Genomic DNA, 14135 nt, shown 5'->3' on the forward strand with positions numbered 1-14135 from the left:
AAGGAGAGGAAAGTTAAGGACAGAAATCTGCAGGGAAAGAAGTGTTTCTTACAGTCCTGTTCATTCTGATTTCATTATTTACAACATCCTGATATTTGTTCCATAAAAATACTTAATTAAAAGCTGTAGCTTCAGCTGGGTGGTGGCGGTAGAGCACACCTTTAATTCCAGAACTGGGGAGGCAGGCAGGCGGATCTCTGTGAGTTCAAGGCCAGTCTGATCTACAAGAGCTAGTTCCAGGACAGGCTCCAAAGCTACAGAGAAACCCTGTCTCGACAAACCAAAAAAAAAAAAAAAAAGCTATAGCCCTCCCACAGACATCCTAGAACACGTGTGTTTGCTGGCTGGCATCCTGATTTTGGTATGGAAAGTTTTTTTCAACTAATGTATGTTTAAGCAATTCCCTTCAAAAATTGATCATCTCGAGAGCAACAGAAACCAGCCTGCAATTGTAGTAAGTGTGTGGTGAAAAGAGAGGTTTGAGGCTCTTCACCAACAATAAAATTACGACTTATTCAAAACCCTGAATATCAAGCGAATCTTGGTCCCCTATGCACTGCAATGATCTGAGATCTGGGAGATGGCCCAAGTCATAAAACCCTGCTGCTGGCACTGTCACCCAAGAGCTACTTCTCTGCAAATATCTGTCCCGTTTTCTATGTGGAGATTATTGACTTGTCTAAATTTGGAACTCCAGAGGCAGATTTAAACTCCAGGCCTGTGTCTAATATCTGAGGCTGGAGTGCAAGCCAGTGTCTTACTTGCTTTTGTTTTGTTGTGAGTGGTCAGAGCTGGTTAGTAATCATTTCAAAATGAGCTAGCAAGAAAGTGAAAATTGATTCCTAGAGGCATTCTGTGTTTCAGATCTGATCTGCCTCGGGTCCTTCTGCTCTGGTCACATAAGGCTTGTGAATAGCTAAGAGAAACTACTAGGGTTTGGCAATTTCAGGCTCCATAGTTTCCCAGGCCTGGGGACTACACTGGCAGAGCCAGAGACTCCCAGCTCCAGGCTTTGAGAGCCAGTGGCCCACTGCTCTGGGCTTTAGAGCCAGAGGCTCATGGCTCTCTATCTGCAGCTTGGGGACTTGTTGCTCTGGACATGAATGACCAGGCATTGTCAGCTGTTGAAGTTCCAGCCTCCAGTAACATCAGCACCAGTGCAGGTGTTTAGACCTCTGTAGCCACAACTACTGAAGAGGGAACTTGGTGGTGTAATGCTTTACTCCCTAGTGGCCAGCGTCAAAGCCCTCAGGCCTACAGGGAGGGGAACCTTTGGACCTCAGGGCTTGGCAACACAGGTACCCCTTCAGTGACTGTAGTATTTGGTGTTTGTTACATCTTCTGCCTTCAGCTTTGACTGTCCTGTCTCACCTTCTCTCCACTTCCATCCTTTACTGTCCTTTATGTATATGATCCCTTTCTGCTCCATCATTTCTGGACCTAGAGGAACTGGTTTGCAGGGAGTATTGAGGATGCTTGTAAATCTATATAGCAGCCTATTCACATATAAGAGCAAGGGAGGTCAAGATCGTGATGGAGAACTCTACAGAGACATTGAACCAAGCTCATGGATAATCCTGAACTCTAGACCAACAGGTGTAGAGCTTCCATGAGACTGAACTATGCCCACCATATGTGGAAGAAAATGTAAAGCTTGGACTATCTGAGGGGCCCCTGGCAGTAGGACTAGGATATATCCCTGGCGCATGAGCTTCTTGGAGCCCATTCCCTATGGTGGGATTCCATGCTCAACCTTCATGCTGGGGGAGGGCCTTGGTCCTGCCCCAACTTAATGTACCAGATTTTGTTGACTTGCTATGGAGTAGATGGGGTATGGGCTGGAGGGAGGTGGTGCGGGCAGGAGGAGGGGTGCGTTGGAGAATTGTGGTTGGAATGTAAAATAAAGAAAAAATAAAAATAAATAAAAAAAGATGTAGCGAGGAGCTGGGAGATGGCTCCATGGGTAGAACCCTTGTTGTGTAACCACAGGGTCCTGTGTTTACATCATCAGCACTCACACCAAAAGCTGGGCATGGCCTTATGGACCCATGTGTCCCTAGCACTGGGCAGGGGACAGGAAGATTGCAGGGGCTTCCTGCTTAGCTAAAAACCAGTAAGAGAACCTGTCTCCAGGGAATAAAACAGAGAGTGAGTAGAAAAGGTGCTGTGGGACAATGGTCTTTACCCTGTCATTTGTATTTTAAGTAAACACTGATTGGCCAATAGCCAGGTAGGAAGTATAGGTGGGGCAACAAGGCAGGAAGTAGAGGCGGGGTAAAAAGAACAGGAGAATTCTGGGAAGAAGGAAGTGTCAGTCTGTAGTCGTCACCCGGACACAGAGGAAGCGAGATGTGACTGCCTTGCCAAAAAAGGTACCAAGCTACATGGCTAACACAGAGAAGACTTATAGGCTAATATAAGTTATAAGAGTTAATGAGAAGCCTGAGCTAATAGGCCAATCAGTTTACAGTTAATGTAGTGCTTCTGGACTGAATAATTGTGGGACCAGGCAAGATAGAAACCTCTGTCAACAAGAAGGGCACCTGGCCTTTTTTTCTAGCCTCCACATGCATACATACTCTCACACACCTGCATTTGCATGTGTGCCCACATACATATATGATGCACCTTACACACCAAACTTAAAACTTAGTGGTGAAACATTTGAACAGTGTGGTAACCATCTTGGTTATGCTCAGTTATCTGGGAGAGACTCAAGGAGGGATTGCTGATTTTAGTTCATGGTTTTGGAGGGTTCTGCCTCTCACAACAGGGAAGGCATGGTGGAACATCTCATGTTATGGTGGACAGGACGGAAATAGAACAAGACTTAGCCCTTATACACACATCTGTGACCCACTTCCTCCAAATCCCTGCCTTCTTTACCACAGTAAGGCCTTTCTATTTTTGATATGCCAATGTGTTAATCTATCGATCAGGTCCGCATGATCTGATCACATCCCTAAGCCCCATAAGCTGTCAATCAAGGCCCCAAACATGATTCCCTGGGGGCATCTTCACTTTCAAGCAACAGCAAATAGCCTTCTGAACTGCTGGATGGTAGTTTCTATAGGGACCAGGGTAATTTGTTTGTTTTTTTTTTTTTCCTATTCCTGTCACCAAATAGAGAGCAAATCAAATGAGATGCAGCCTTGAACCTGTCTGCATGTTTCCCTCTGCCCACCATAGCTTCTTGACAGGAATGTAAGCAATAAGCTAAGGACAGTCTCTATAGTACCTCCACTCCCAGTCCTCAGTAACAACCTACAGGGGACATCAGCATCACACCTGTGTGTACACATGCATACATACACGTCTCTGTGTCTGTCTCTCACTCGTTCTAGAATGGTTGGGATATGGCTTTTTCTGTGTGCATTCCCAGTGTTGTGGAAAGCACTTGGAAGCTAGATGGGTCTCAGGAGGTATCTGCTGAATGGCTCACTGGGTGACCAAGCAGAAGAATCACAGCTTGGTTCCTGGCCCTGCTCACACAAACCTCTCATCAGCATCCACACTGTGGCGTTGACAACCTTCTCCATCCATCTCTGTCACATCTCCCCTGAGCTAAGGCCAGAAGAGAAGCAGACCTTTGACCATCTTGTTTGCCTTGAGTTGTGAGGAGAAAAGCTGGGCCCGGGAGCTGTAAGGCTGTAGGAAGCTCTAAGCGCTAGTGCAGCCTGAACAAGTCAGTGATCACTATACTGGCAAAGGAAGCCGCTTGGCATATGCTGGGACTGCAGAGGCTCTGACACCCAAGAGACATCAGGGGTCTTCCAAGCAGGCAGCTGGCCTGGGAGGGAACTTCATACCACAGAGGCCCAGCTGCAGTGCTCTGTGGCTGGGCTTTCCCTTCATTGGGTATTCCTTTCCTGGGTTGGTCGGCAGCCAGGTAGCTCTCTGCATCAGGCTTGTTTAGTTACCTTTGGAGCTGATAAAGAAACTAGAACAATCTGTGGTCACAGCAGCATGCTTCATTCACAGCCATCACATACAGATGCCCAAGGTGCGTGGGGCTTAACTTATAGAGGCCCCCATTTATACAATACTACTTTTGACCAGAACCTTCCTGGATGGTGAGTGTTCCAGTTGATACCTGTGTGGCCAATCTGGGGTTTGTCCTAATTATATAGAATTATAGATAGTGCATGAATAAAGAGGTACGTAGGAGAATGGTCACTAAAATGTTACTAGGGAGGATGTCGTCATGGACATTCAGTTGTTTTCTTACCTCTCAGTGCACTCATTAACTGTAACTGGCTCATTCATTCACCCATCTGGCATACACATACACGCACACACGCAGACACACACACACACACACACTATCTATCTATATATATGCACACACATACATGCACACACACTATATATACACACACACATATATATGCACACACGCGTGCACACACATACATACACACACTCTACACACACACACATATACATCGACACACTGATGGACTAATGGAGTCTCAGAAGTGACTGATAGCATTAAGCTGATTCTTTTAGCATGACTATGTTTGTGCACCAGGACCAGCTGGCAGAATTCTGGGAAGGTGGTAAAGTAGCTGAAATAATGGGAAGATGGTCACAGCAGAGGTTTAGTGGCAGCCTGGACTTGGAAGGTCAATAAAAATGCCCTGTGAATAAGGGCGTGGGGGTAGGCATAGGTGGGCATTGATGGGCGTGGATGGGCGTGGGTGGGCTCCAGCCTGGGATGTCTCCCTGGATTTCATGGCATGGCTCTACCTTTAATGGCCTCTTTGGGTTTAGTTAATCCCCGCTTTACCCACAAGTTGTACAGTATGGGACTTGGCTAGTGAGAAGCTATTTCTTTCTGGAAGCTACACCCCCTTCAGAAGCTACAATCCTTTTCTGACCACACCTTCTCCTGATGACACACCAGCCTCTTTCCTTGGCTCCATTCCCCTTAGGCATGGGGGTCTTTCCTTCCTAGCAAATAAATCCTTCTTGGTCTTTGGCTTTTTCCTTCTTAACCTCTAGCAGGTAGCAACTCTCTGACAGCCAGGTGCTGCAGAGCTTTTCTGGATGCTCCCCCCCTCCCCCCCGGCATTGCTGTGAAGAGAAACCATGACCACAGCAACTCAAATAAAGAAGAAACATTCAATTGGCGTGGCTTATATTTTCAGAGGTTTAGTCCATTTTCATCATAGTGCAACGTGGTGCTGGGGAAGGAGGTGAAAGTGGAGAAGAAGCTACATCTTAATCTGTAGGCAACAGGAAGTGAACTCAGACACTAGACATGGCTTGAGCAACTATGAGACTTCAAAGTTCACATCCGCAGTGACATACTTCTTCCAACAAGGCCACATCTACTCCAACAAAGACACACCTCCTAATAGTGCCACTCCCTATGAGCTTATGGGGGCCAATTACATTCAAACTACCATATCGCCTTCACTCTTGCTGAGATTGGAACACATAGATCCTGCAGTGGGGTTTGTGCTCCGTCTCAGTATGTACCAATGTGCCGTATGGTAATGGAACATCCCTCTACTGCGGGGGCATCCTGGGGATATGCCAGAGGGCTCTTAGGAACAAGAGAATAGCCATTACTTCTCAACATATTTATATTTCATCTGAACACTTTTGATTTTTGCCTGTGCTGTGTTGTGTGTAGCACACAGTATTTCAATAGTGCAAGTGCCAGCTTCGTAAACACATATGCCGACGTCAACACGGCACATTCAAATATGTCTCCTGCTGGAGAACATGCTAGTGTTGATCGCTCTGATCCCGCTCTCCCGTCTGTGTCTGTCTTAGCTGCGTGCATAAATTGGCATAGCCCTTGTATTAGTTAGGTTTTCTGTTTCTGTAATAAGGCACCGTGACTAAAAGCAACTTATGGAAGAAAGACTATACTGGCTGTGGTTCCAGTGGGGGAAATCTTCGTGATGGTGAGGATGGCGTGGCAGCCAGAGCGGGAAGCTGACAGATCAGAATTTCAATCACACAGAAAGCAGAGATCAAAACGGGAGGCCATATGCTCTCAAAACCTACCTCCAGTGAAATATTTCTTCCAACAAGGCTTTACCTTCTAAATGGTTCTGCTAACCTCAAACAGTGTCAATTACATGAGCCTGTTGGGGAGATTTCTCATTCAAACCACCACAATCTCCAAGTCGGGATGGAAGAGGTGTAGTAAAGACTTTATTCCTGTGGTCTAAGGTCTGGCTCTATGCCACTCCAAGGGATCATGGAAACATGGGGGCATGACTCTCACAGGATGGATAGTGGTACCTGGGAAGGCCCATGCCTGTTGACCAATGTCAAGACAGAGTAGGACTAAACATTATATAACCAGTATATAACATGTGGACTTGAGGAAAAGTGATGTAGTCAGCTTGCTCAGTAATTAGAAGTAGACTGATTACCAATGGGGTACCTGGCTACCACCCCTCAGAAAATGGAACCTATTTTATTCTTGGCCACTATCAATGAGAGAAAACAAGGGACAGGAAACATTTCCAGAAATTCAGCAGGATATCTACTGGTCTTTGAACTGAGGAGTGTGTTCTCCCACATTGATCAGGCCTGTACAGCATCCCTCCCTGTGTTTGGTGTCCAGCTATAAGCAGTGTCCCTGCTGTCTGCAGACCGGAGAGCCTCATGCAGCTCTGGGTGCTGGGTGCTGGGTGCTGGGTGCTGGGTGCTGGGTGCTGGTGGTTAGCAGAACTCAGTGCCCTGGGACATGAGGCTCTGGAAAGGTTTTTATCCCTTGGATCTCTGGAAAGATTGCTTCTGGCAAGCCTCTCTTAAACAGGAGGCAGCCTGGAGGCCCATTTCTTCCTCCCATTGTCAGATTTCAGAGAATCCTAGAGCAGATTGTGGATTGCAGGTTGTGTTCATCCCTGCTTGGCAAAGTATTAGTTGCTAGTTCCAGAACATTCCTCTGGACACATGTACTGTACTTGTAAGCCCAAGGTTTTCCTCTCAATGCTCTGAACTCTGTGTGCACTAAACTTGTGCCAGAGTCTCACCCTGCCCTCCAGGCCTCTTTGTCTCAATTTTCTCCTTCCATTTCTTCTCCCCTTTTCCTCCTCCATCACACATATATGCACTCACAAATTTTTAATAAATCTCACAAGGAACAAAGATACTCAAATTTCTCCTTTTGAGCCCAATTTACTTCTTTTTCATCCCCCTTCTAACTTCCATTCTTTTTGTATTTCTTTTATTGAGCACACAGGCGCTTTTTTGTTGTTGTTGTTGTTGTTGTTAATCATTGAGACAGGGTTTCTCTGTAGCTTTGGTTCCTGTCCTGGCACTAGCTCTTGTAGACCAGGCTGGCCTCGAACTCACAGACATCTGTCTGCCTCTGCCTCCCAAGTGCTGGGATTAAAGGTGTGTGGCAGCACTGCCAAGCTGTACACAGGTACTTTTAATAATCCACGCGTCAAACCATTCATAAATGTGCCTGCATTGAGTGCCCGCTGGTGGCTTTTCAGGTGGGGCTTCTCTGCAGTAGTGACTCTGTGTGCAATGGTGCAGGGGGATTTAGCTTTGCGTGTGGTCTCTAGGACGCAGGACACATTTAACTGAGGTGGAAATCCTAGCTCTCCTTGGGCAACACTGCAGGCAGGTTCAATAGCCAAGTGGGAACTGGCTTCCCAGAAGCCTTTGCACCTGTAACCGCATGTGGCCAAGGTGGTCGATGCTTTCAGTAGACTGTGACTGCACCTGAGTTTGCACTGCCCATCTGCCCTGCCCTGTTCTTTGCCACTTGCCTTTTTCCAGATGGCTGGGGTGCTCATGACAGAGGTGCTGCAAACCATGGGCTGGAAACGGCAGGCCCAGGTTCTGCTTTGATCCTTGAATATCAGAGTGGATCAGAGGCACCTACCACCAAGAAGGCCAGCTGTGAATTTCTCAGCTATGGGAGAGAAATGCAGTGCCTTCTTTCAAAGCAAGCCTATTTCAGGGGTAGATGATAGCACCTCAGTCAGCCTTATGGTAGAGTTCAGAAAAGCCCTTGGTGAGAGAGTGGTGGCTATTTCATAGTCTAAAGGACAGCCTGGGAGAGCTAGATTTAAAGATATTTGCATAAATTAATCTCAGGTGAATTTGTATATGCGAATGACAGGGGCCATTTGTACATGCAAGTGCTGGAAGATAATTTGCACATATTAATTCAGGGCTCATTTGCATATGTTAATGCCTGAGGCTTATTGCATATGGTATGTCAAGGGACACCTGCATATGTTAATATTAGGGAACAGTTTGCATATGTTACTACTAGAGGACTGTTTGCATGTCTTGACCTCAATGGAATGGATTGCTTGCAGATGTTGAGGCTAAATGATAATTTGAATATGATAATGAAAGTCTCATTTGCATATGTTAATGTCATAGACTAGAGAGAAAGAAGCAAGGTGGCAAGGAGGGAGAGAAATAGGAGGGTTATCAGGGCCCAGCACTTGGTCAATTCCTAGAAGAGGGCCTTTGGTTAGGTAAGTTGACTTGGGTCAACTGTCAACTTTTTTTTTAAAATTTATTTATTAAAGATTTCTGCCTCCTCCCCGCCACTACCTCCCATTTCCCTATCCCTCCCCCAATCAAGTTCTCCTTCCTCATCAGCCCCAAGAGCAATCAGGGTTCCCTGCCCTGTGGGAAGTCCAAGGACCACCCACCTCCATCCAGGTCTAGTAAGGTGAACATCCAAACTGCCTAGGCTCCCACAAAGCCAATACGTGCAGTAGGATCAAAAACCCAGTGCCATTGTTCTTGAGGTCTCAGTAGTCCTCATTGTCCGCTATGTTCAGCGAGTCCGGTTTTATCCCAGGCTTTTTCAGACCCAGGCCAGCTGGCCTTGGTGAGTTCCCAATAGAACATCCCCATTGTCTCAGTGTGTGGGTGCACCCCTCGCGGTCCTGAGTTCCTTGCTCGTGCTCTCTCTCCTTCTGCTCCTGATTTGGACCTTGGGATTTCTGTCCGGTGCTCCAATGTGGGTCTCTGTCAACTTTTTTTTTTATAAGGTGGTGGACAGAGACCCTGAATGCAGGGTCTAGGATCCAACATTGACAGGACAGAGGCTGGGATGTGGAGGGATAAATGGAGGTAAAACATAACCACTATGCTCCTTGGTTTGGTGTCCAGGCTGCCAGCTAGTCCTGGCCATATCAGTTAAGTTCCTGAGTCCTGTGTTTGAGGCAGTGTGGGTATACATGTACATATGCTATATATATAATACATGCATCATACATATGCACATGTCTGGACTTTACAGGTTATTCTATTATGTTTTAAAAGCACGCCATCCTCTAAGCCCAAGCAGGGTTGTCTGTATCAGCCTTTGCTAGCATGGGCATACTCTGGGGAAAATTATGGCTTTCCCGCTCTCAACTGTGGTGGATGTGTTATTAGATGTAAATCTACGGTAAAGTGTCTTCAGAAATCAAGTGCTGTGTTTATAGCTGGTAATGAGGCTGTCAGGGTAACCTGTATTTATGGAACCACAAGTGGGTTATAAACTTCCATTAATGACTATAACGAACCCGCTTGTCATAAACAAAGAAGGAACTAGCGTTTGGTTCAGACCCAATGATGCCAGTCTCCACGGGTTCTAAGAACTGCCTGCTATGAGCTTCCCCACGCCGCCACTTGCAACTCTGGATGGAATGTTTCAGAATGATTAACGCAGGTGCGCCATGTTCTGCAAATACTATGGACCTATCCCCAAGGAGCAGGTGGCCAAGCTTGCATATATTTGTATGTGATTCTCACACACAGCGCAGGCCTCCACCGTGCAAACAAACATCTCTTTCCCACTCTGTGTGTCAAAGTCACCGGCTGTGTGTGTGTGTGTGTGTGTGTGTGTGTGTGTGTGTGGTTTCTCAGCAAAGTCTTTCTGTTAGTGAGAGAGGCAAATCTAGTGTTCTGCTATAAACCTTAGAAAGAATTTCTTCTTCAAAACCACTGTAGCTATAGAAAACTTAAGATCATTCATGGATTAAATAAATAACCCTGTATATTCGAAAGACCACTCACTGAGAAACATCATCCAAATTCTAAATGACCTACTTAGGAAAAAATCTAAGTAAAATATGCGCCCATTATACGTCAGCAAAGGTCTAGGTACCAATACCTTCCACATAATAAAAAGATTGCCAAAGAGAGGCTGATGACCTATTTATTTAAAGCAAATTTGATTCAATAAAATTCCAGCGCACAGTAATTGGGGCAGCCTCTGTAATCCATACTAACATATCTCGAAAGAATAGCTGTCCACGGCGAATGAAGTTTTACACCAATAGACCTCTGTGTGTGCAACACTTCACAGATACATCTGGAGACCACACCCTGATCTCGACTATTTTCAATTATTTCACCTTGCTTTTGAAATAGGATCTCTCAGTACCCAGGGCTCACTGATTTGGCCAGACTGGCTGACAAGCAAGCCCCAGTGATCTTCCCATCTCTGCTTCCCAACACTGGAATTGCAAGTGCTTTCCTCTGTGCTGAGCTTCTATGTAAACGCTATGGATCAAACTCATGCTTGACCAGCAAGTAGGTTCTGCATTGAGCCATCTCCTCAGCCCCTTCACCAACATGCCCGTATGCCTGTAATTTAGTCGAGTTTGTACAAAGCAGAAATCAAAACTTATTTAGCCAGAGAGTATCCTGAGTACACAGACTTGTACCTAAAACCTCCATCCAAAACATGCATCCAAAACACCTGCTAGTATAGTCATTTGAAATGCAAAACACGGGCTAGGGGTGTCACCTGGTGATAGAGTGCTCGTCAAGCGTGCATAAGGCCCTGGGTCCCATCCTGACTCCAGATAAAACAAACCCCCACAAAGCACATTCGTATCCCCCATGGGAGCAATGCTATCCATGACCATCTGTTTCTAAAACTCCTCGTGTTAACTCCCAGAGCTGACCATAAGTTGTCCGTTTCTCCTGTTGGAGACTAACTGTGAGTACTGGGGTTGTCCCTATTATATTATTAGGATTAAAGGAGCTGGAAAGGGCCAAATGGGGGAGTTCAAATTTAACCTCTAAGCGGAACTATGTTTATTGACTAAAAAAAAAAATAAGGGGGCATCTCAGATCTCACCTACATGGATGGATGAGAAAAATTTCCCACAGGAAGCATCTGGCTGTAGCCTTTATAGGGAAGGAAATGATTCCCATAGACCATATGGGGATCTGGGAAGTATAGTCTTTCAGTAGGGAATGCCCTGTCCTGAAGACCTCTTACTGGTCCAACACATCATTAGGCAGGTTCAGAGGGCTTACCCTGTAGTCACGTGTGCTGCTCAGCTTCATGTCTCGAAAAGCACACAAATTATAGTAACCAGTGGGGGAAAGTATCCAGAGGAAGCCAGGTACAACTTCCCAGAGTCCTCGCCCCGTGAAACCACACAGCACGACTCTAGCTCCCCCAAACAAGCAGTTGTGCAGTGTTGTATGCAGTGCTGAACACTGAGAGGAGTGTACCTCAGCCCAGAAGTGCAGGATTCTACTATGGACGAGTCCCATGGTGCCCTCTGTCCGGCAGGTTCCTAACATTCCTGGCCCTTCTAGACCCAGGTGCTGCATGTGAATCATGTTGTCTGTGTATTGTCAACCCAGAGTCTCACTGTTCTCAGCTGAGGAATGGTGGGAACTCTCCCAGGATCTTATTCCCAGTGCCACTGAAATCTTTCTGATGGCCTTCCAGGAGCATGGCGACTTCAGGTCCTCTGCTGCAGAGTGTGTATACAACTGTCTCCGATAGAAGTAGAAATACTTAAGGAAAGGCATGTCTCCGTCTTCTATGCCCCATTCCTTGAGGACTTCCGAGGTGCAGACAGGAACTGGGGGGCTCCTCTTCTGATCATGTTGGGTGTAAGGCAGAGCATGTGACACAGGCTGCCGCCAGTCTCCCCAGGAGACTAGAAGCGTCAAAGCATCCCTCGGTGCTTCAGCTTCTAAGCCCTTTTTATTCTCCCCAAGGATTCGGAAAGGGAAGACACAGTAGGAAACACGCTTTCTTCAAATCTACAAGGCAGTTTGTAAATCAAACTGTGAAAATTACTGTGTTGTCCTTTTGCCTCTTCTCATCGCATGTAGGCTTTTTTCTTTTGAAATTTCTGAGAAAGAAACAAGGGCCTGCATGCAAAGAGGACCTCCGTTGTCCAGCTTCAGTGCAAGGGCAGGGATGTTTGTACTTTGCAGAAAAGCCTGTGGGACCATGGCCCCTTCTATGATGGAGGAAAGGAAGAGGGAAGATAATAAATGGGGTCTCAGATGGAAGATGAACTGCCTTGTTGAGTGTGTCCTTGGCTAAATCACGAGTAGATATTGGGTAGCACGACGCAAGCCAACCAACTCTGTGTGAGGAGCAGAGAAAATGAATATATTCACTTTTATCAGCTCTAATGGCAGGAGTTCACAGTGATACAGGGAGAGCCAAGAGTGTTGTCATTCCTGCTGCTCAAGGCCTGTTCCTCTACTCTGGAGCCATGAAAGAGATACAATTTCCCATGGTAACTGACCTAGTAGGGTATTTGAGGATGAAATGTTATAGAACTATAACATTTAAAATAGCATCTGGTTGGTGGTAAATGATCCAGAGTATAGAGGATTATGAGGAACGTGGTGGTGATGGTGAACCAGATGGCAGTTGTGGTGATGATGATAAAGATGGATGTAGTGATGATGGTGAATGAAGGTAGGAGGTGTGTTGGTAATGGAGATATTGTAGAGTTGTTGATGTACAGGGGTTCATGGTGGTGATGATGAAGAATATGGGGATTGTGGTGATGATGATGAGGCTGTGGCGATGATCAAGATGGACATTGTGGTAATGGTGATGAAGAGAGAGGTTGTGGTGTTGATGATAAAGATTATGAATGTAGTGATGATAATGATGAAGCATACGGTCGTGATGATGGAGGGAGGTGTGTCATGATGATCATGATGATGGGATGGTGGTGATGATGAAGAAGAAAAGATGATAATGATGATGTCCGGGATTTTGGTGGTGATATTGATGGAGGTTGAGGTGATGCTGGTGATGCTGGTGATGGAGGTCATAGTGGTGATGCAGGGTGTAGTGGTGATGATGAAGATGGCGTTTGCAGCTCTGATGATGATGATGGAGGGTGTGGCTATGGCAACAAAGATGATAAGACTGTCAGGAAGGAACAGAAACATAGAGGTTCCCTAGCCCTGTTCAGCCCAGCACCTCTATGTGCAGGGGCCTATGAACATACCCTCACCTGTCTGAACCTCAGTGCTTCTCTGTGGAACTCAGACACTGTTGGGAAAATCAGGTGTAGTGCTAGGTGTTCATATGGTCTGCTGCTCAGGACCCTCCCCTTGCAGGTGCTCCCCTATGAATGTTACCTCTCTATATTTGGCTTACAACCAGTTCTCATTTGGTTTTCTCACCATAAACGATTCCAGGTAGGTTTTAGTGCTGTTGTTTTGTGTGTTGTCTTTTAATTAATAGAGACATTCCATTGCTATATGCAACAGCTGTTTGCTGAAGGCCAGCATACTTTCCTAGCTCCTTCTGTAAAAGTAGGGATGACTGAGGGCTGGGGTGGGGAGGGGGACTAGGACAGATAGATGGGAAGATGGCTACAAATTTGTGTTTAAACCTAATTCCCCATGAGCTCATACATGCAAAGCTCCAATGTGCAAATGCTCACCACGTCCCTGGTACCACTGCTGACCTGGACCTGGGGTGTCTCAGGGCTGTCTCAAACATGTATTTTCTGTCTCCAACAGGGCCAAGGTTAAGAAAGGAGTGAGCATCATTGGGGTGAGAGCCAGCAGCCCTGCCATCTGGGATGTCAAGCAGAGCTCGGAGTATACTGGGAAGTACGCACCAGCTGTCCTCATCTGTCAGAAGAAATCTGCTGGCGCAGAGAAGAGGTGAGTCCCACCTGGCCTGCGCTATGCTCAGAGTCTCTGCCATGGTGGCTTCCTCTTGCTCCAAAGTTGGCTAGCTGACTCCATTGCGATTTGTATGTGGTGTGTGCAATCTATCATTACTGTCTCCAGGTAAAATAGGTGGAGTCTTCCAGATGGGGGCCGTAGGGGTCCTGTTCATAGTGGACCCACATAGGGCCATAGAAACTTTACCATGTGCCAGGGCCTCTCCATGCGGTGGCATCTAA

The 14135-nt window shown here is 46.4% G+C and overlaps 1 protein-coding gene across 1 annotated transcript in view; it reads left to right on the plus strand.

Annotated features, from left to right (window-relative positions):
• Tmem132d (transmembrane protein 132D) overlaps positions 1-14135 on the plus strand; it is a 621098-nt gene that overhangs the window by 276329 nt on the left and 330634 nt on the right. The window contains exon 3 of the mRNA XM_050146634.1: positions 13744-13890. Coding sequence (XP_050002591.1) covers positions 13744-13890 — 147 coding nt within the window. The remainder of the gene's footprint in view (positions 1-13743; positions 13891-14135) is intronic.

This window comes from Alexandromys fortis, unplaced genomic scaffold (genome assembly GCF_014885135.2).
Source record: "Alexandromys fortis isolate MF-2015 unplaced genomic scaffold, M_Fortis_MF-2015_v1.1 scaffold_56, whole genome shotgun sequence".
Lineage (NCBI taxonomy): Eukaryota > Metazoa > Chordata > Mammalia > Rodentia > Cricetidae > Alexandromys > Alexandromys fortis.